The following is a 5,537-nucleotide window of genomic DNA, read 5'->3' on the forward strand; positions in this document are numbered from 1 at the left end:
GTGAGACTATCATTTCATTTCTTAATTACTAGAAGATTTATTATCTCACGGTGAGTATTGATAAAAGACTGTTTTTTTAGTTGATTGTTCAAATTATGCTGTCACTGTTAAAGAGTTAGACAAATAGCAGAATATGTGTTTTTTGGAGAAGGTGAGGACTTAGTAGACTGGATAGCCACCTGTACTGGTGGATACTGGGTGCTAACAGTGGGGAGATGCAGCTTTGCTGGTTTGATGACGTTATACTATCTATGATAGGCTGCAGCTAATTCTGCTAATGGACAGAGCTGCTGTTATAGTTGCTGGCAAAGCTTCCAGTGGCAGTATATCACCAATAACTATTCCATCAGCCTCCGCAAGTTCAGCGGCTCTAACAGTGAGGGTGTGTAAGAGAGAGAGAGAGAGAGAGAGAGAGAGAGAGAAGATTCATAGCAGTGAGTGCATGCACTAGATGAGTAAGTCTGCACTAATAAGAAATCATGTTTACTTGAATCAAATGTTGTGGACATTTTAAAAACTTTTCCTTGCAACAATTTTGATTCCCTTGTTTGTATTCTATGTGTTTTTCACAGGGAATCATGACAATGCTGAAACTCTGGAATCTCCTTCTTGCCTATGCGCTGATCAGTTGTCAGATATACGTCTCACAGGCAGCTCCATCCAGGTGAGAGTTATGGTTTTTATTCCATAAAGAATAAAGTATATGAACCTTGTAAAAAACATTGTGATTATTTGAATTATGTTAATTTTTTGAATGTGTTCAAAACTATTTCTGCAGAACAGTTTTCCTTGTTTACCATAACTAACCAAATATGTTTGATTTTTTTATTTATAAACTTAATTTCCTCAAATTCCCAAAGATCAGTTTGCAAGCTTATAGATGTAAAAAAGCTACTATGTTCATGTTAGCTTTTGAAATGAGTGAAACCAATGTTGCAGAACCGGAGAGATTACTTAATCAAATGTTTATTTTCAGATCTAGTAAGGAGTCGATGTCAGATGGAGTCACACTATCGAATGATGATGCCCAAAGGTTACTCAGAGCTATCAAGGAGTTCATGCAGATCACTTCAGATGAGCAAGACCACCAAACAGCTGATGGAAACAGGTATGGCTTTTATTATTTTTAGGTATTATCGTATTATAGTTAACCCTGATTATAATACAGTTTAATAAAGGCTGTGGTATCTATCTATCTATCTATCTATCTATCTATCTATCTATCTATCTATCTATCTATCTATCTATCTATCCATCCATCCATCCATCTATTTATTTATCATAGCAACATATAACACACTTTTGTTTATAAGCCCAACAGCTCCAGCTTTGGTCTTTATTGTTTTTTATCAAGGTATATAGTGAAATTCATGTAAAACTACTCTTTGTCATAATCCCTTAATGCATGGACTGCAGTAAGTAATGCATCCATCCATCTATTCAGAATAATAGTAAATGATGTGCCTGAAAGAAAGTGTCCTTGTCATAAAACTGAAGAGAGCATGATGTCAAAGAACAGGCGAGAACCTGCATGATAGATATCCTAGAAACATCCTGAACATGCATAGCATGACAACTCAACTACGAGATATCTTCATATGCCTGTTAAATCTGTTAGCATGCATTTCAAATATTAATTTAACGCATGACGTTTTAGAACATCATGCATGTAACTATTCATATTTATGTGCATGCCACAGTTACTGTAAGCCTGTTTCTGCACGTTTGCTTGTGTTCCTAACAGCTTGGATAGACCCATTTCTAAGCGCTGCACCGGCTTAAGCACTTGTGTGCTGGGCAAACTCTCCCAGGATATTCACAAACTCCAAACCTATCCCCGCACCGACGTAGGAGCGGAGACGCCTGGCAAGAAGCGAAGTCTCTCTGAGCAATATGAAAACTACGGCAACTCATACAATTAAAACTCTTGTTTCCAGCCCACTCTATTCTTCTGTCTGTCTGAGTTAACGTTTGCTCGTTCATCCAGCTCTGTTTCCATTCACAAGACTGCTGATGCATGTGGATCCTATTTGTCTGACTAACTTCATAGAAACAGCCTTGCTTTCATTTTCCACTGGCAGGCATTAGATTTCGACAGAGACTTGAAAGCTCCAAAAATGGTGTTACTAAGGTAGTTCTGTACAATACAATAAAATATAGAAACATCTAAAAACCTTTCTAATTATTTTTCTCTTCATAGTAACCTGGTTCCCCTTTAATAAATTCATCTTTTACATGGAAGTTGTTCTTAATTCATTCGAGATTGAAAACATAGGTTGTACATTACTCATTGAATAAAACAGGAAAGGAGAAAAGGGTAAGCATGACTATAACGCACACACAATTATTGGAATAATTTCCTGTTTTTGTATTTCCATTGTGTTTAATTTGTTGTTGATGCTAAATAATACTGTTAAACGTGTGTCTATCAGATGTCTGAGTATCTTACTGTGTTCACTATCTTTTCCATTCTTGCAAGTAATGCAACAGCACAGAAGCGGGGATGCAACACTGCCACCTGTGTAACCCACCGCTTGGCTGACTTCCTGAGTCGGTCAGGAGGACTGGGACACAGCAACTTTGTTCCCACCAACGTGGGTGCCCAGGCGTTTGGCAGACGGAAGCGGCACGGCCCTGTGTGAGCACAAGAGCAGATACATGGTATGTTAGCACTCATTGAAGCATAATAGTGTAGATAAAGTACAAGAGAGCGAGTTCAACAAAATCATTCAACTTTACAGATTTGTGTAAGCTCTACCATTATGTATATTACAATTGGAATTGTGAAATTCCTATAATGGGTACCTACATTTGAAATTTCCTGAAATTAGATATAACAATCAATTATGCAAATTTTGTTGGTAAGTATGGACGTCCACAAGTTACTCTTAATGGTCATTTATGTGCCACACGCTGACCAAACCTGATTTGCATACAGCAAAAAAAAAAAGATTGACTCTACTGTCCTCTGTGGCCAAAAATGTATTTTACAACGAAGGAACTTTGATACCTGTGTCTCTTACTTTCTGTCGATCTCGACTGTCAATCTATGAAATAAAGCTTTTCTTTCTAGAAGTTGAACTTTTTTCTATCCTGTCTTTGGCTCTTTAGGAACGACTGCCTCCTTTGAGTGACAAAACTGCATCATCGTCTACCTGCAAACACTTGGATGAACATATATAGTTGCCCGTTTTTTAACAAATATGGACTGATCTGACTTGTTTTCGGAAAGTTGTCAGTGTTAATTCTTTGTCTGTGCTTAAAAACAGAGAAATAACTAGTGTCATCGTCATCAAGGAAAAAAAATGAACTAAACTTAAAGATTTTTCTTCCTTTGCTTAGAGGGATGACAATGTGTTTGTCTCTGTCTTTGCTTGTATTCTATTATTCTGACCTGTATCAGCATAACAGTGAGGTGAAGTGGAAGTCTGATACTGAATGTCTGCACTACCAACAAAACCCTCAACAACTATGGCTGTCTTGTGCCTTGATGTAACACTTCACTAGATTTCATTATAGTGCACAATGCGAGGGTGAAAAATGTACTCATGGTTCTAAATATTGTAATAATCGTGAATTGAAAGCCGGAATAAATTGTATTTTAGCTACATTAGGCTTTCATATCTGACTGTGTTTTTGTTTTATTGGGTGATATAAGCTGTAAACCATACTTGGCTTACCAGCAGCACTATCTATTCATTTCAAAAAGGATCATATAATGTGTTATGAGAAGCAAGGGCATCAAATCATACAGTTTATGATATTCACTTATCATACACCAAGAGAGATGACATGGCAAAATCTCTAATGGTTGACACATTTATATCGTCTCACTGTAAGTATATCCCACCCTACCTATGTGCACACATTTTGTGCTGTAGCTGTTAAATGCCAATATAATAATTTATAATATATGTAGTTACCTATTTAGCTTAGAATATGGACAAACTACCCGTGGGATGCATAACGTCTTATTTACAGTATATTACGTCTATTAAAAGCCTGATGTAAATGAGCCAACAGGAGACTTAGTTAACATCTATTTCAACATGGCACTCCTATAAGGTTGTGGGATTCACAATGGACAGAGGAAAAGACATAAAGATGAAAATCAATGCAGAACCAGAGATATCATCTATTTCATTCCATGCATTCTTCTTCCTTATGAAAACCTGCTGTCTACATCACCCATAATGCAACTCGACATTCAACAGTAGAGATTCGAAAGTGTTACACCAAGATCAAATAAGATAATCCTTTATTAGTCCCACAGCGGCGAAAGTAGTAACTTCTAACCCCTGCAAGGGGCCTTATACATTTTTCATTAGGCCTATGCACCTGTATAACCAGGTGTGTGTGTGCGTGTGTGTGTGTGTGTGTGTACTCCCCTTTAACAGTTACCTGGGCTGGGAGGGGGCGTCACCAATTAACGAGAACCAAGCCCTGTCCTCACGCGGGCAGTCTGTGGCGAAGAAAACAATTAGCAATACAGTGGTTTAGTTTAAAAGTTTTTTTCTATATATAAATATATAGTAGAGATCGGTTAATAATGAACCTTTAAAGCGACATCGTGCAGCATACAATAACAACAAGGCTACCAAGAAGGTGCATGACCAATGACTGCAAGTTATACAGTGAACGGCAAGTGACCAGTGCTCAATAATTCACCTGACACGATGAAGACTGTGTATGTGTGTTTGGCATTTGTAACATCTTGTCGTTATTCATCAACGTTGGTAGATCAACATGATGGTTTTAATTTTTGAGCTCATGAGGAGTTTCATCGGCTCACCTTGTTCGCTCCGGGCCTCCCAGACTGTGAAAGCTGGTCTTATTCTCTGCTGTCCACACTGCATCTTTTCCTTTCTGCTCTTCTAATGGTTTCACAGCACATAACGTTACGCACCTCACGCATGCAGATCTACGTTGTCACTGCTGAGGGTTTCCTTACAAAGTTGTTAAGTTTAGTTCAAGTTAATTATTTTGGATACGTAAAAATGTTGTCACATTCCCTGAGACAGTTTGTGACAGTGAGTGACTGATGGGGTAGTATTAGGTTTTTAATTTTTAGATGTTTAATCCATGCATTCATCAACCATTTTGTCACTCCTTGAGTCTCTTTGTAAATGTTGGTTTACAACAGCCACTTATAAAACCTTTGCAAGGATGGGCTGGTGTGTGACGTACACTGCAAGCCACTGTAACGTTTGTTTCCAATGTCTGACAGACTGTTAGATGTTAGCTCAATGTTCTGAAAGATAATATCAGCTTACTCTGTCACAGCTGTTACTGAAATGCATTTATTTTGCGAAACCAGGAAAACGTCCTTTGCTTGTTCAGCATATGAATAGTTGGTCCCTATGTAACGACTTTGAATCAGTTTCTGGCCATCTTCTAAGTGTATATTCAGCGGCCAACGAAATACACAGAGTTTTGCTCCCTCTTCCTCCTCTTTTGCAAATGTTGTGTTATAGCAACAGTTACCCTGACATTTTCCTGCAGAGCTAATCCTCAAGAACGATTTGTTACAGGCTTAA

General features: G+C 38.0%; 1 protein-coding gene across 1 annotated transcript; it reads left to right on the top strand.

Annotated features, from left to right (window-relative positions):
- Positions 1-3,566, top strand: calca (calcitonin/calcitonin-related polypeptide, alpha). Its single transcript, XM_031846707.1, has 5 exons — positions 1-50; positions 573-664; positions 977-1,108; positions 2,480-2,661; positions 3,112-3,566. Exons 2-4 carry the CDS (start codon positions 579-581, stop codon positions 2,640-2,642), a joined length of 381 nt encoding a protein of 126 aa, XP_031702567.1. The 5' UTR covers positions 1-50; positions 573-578; the 3' UTR covers positions 2,643-2,661; positions 3,112-3,566.
- Positions 3,567-5,537: the final 1,971 nt, after the last annotated feature.

This window comes from Anarrhichthys ocellatus, unplaced genomic scaffold (assembly GCF_004355925.1).
Source record: "Anarrhichthys ocellatus isolate YVR2014 unplaced genomic scaffold, GSC_Weel_1.0 scaffold6, whole genome shotgun sequence".
Taxonomy (NCBI): domain Eukaryota; kingdom Metazoa; phylum Chordata; class Actinopteri; order Perciformes; family Anarhichadidae; genus Anarrhichthys; species Anarrhichthys ocellatus.

Excerpts from the sequence above, each read along its gene's own strand:
- calca (XM_031846707.1), top strand. The coding sequence starts at position 579 with ATGACAATGCTGAAACTCTGGAATCTCCTTCTTGCCTATGCGCTGATC. Across the intron at positions 665-976 it reads TCACAGGCAGCTCCATCCAG|ATCTAGTAAGGAGTCGATGT; the intron begins GTGAGAGTTATG and ends GTTTATTTTCAG. Across the intron at positions 1,109-2,479 it reads CAAACAGCTGATGGAAACAG|TAATGCAACAGCACAGAAGC; the intron begins GTATGGCTTTTA and ends CATTCTTGCAAG.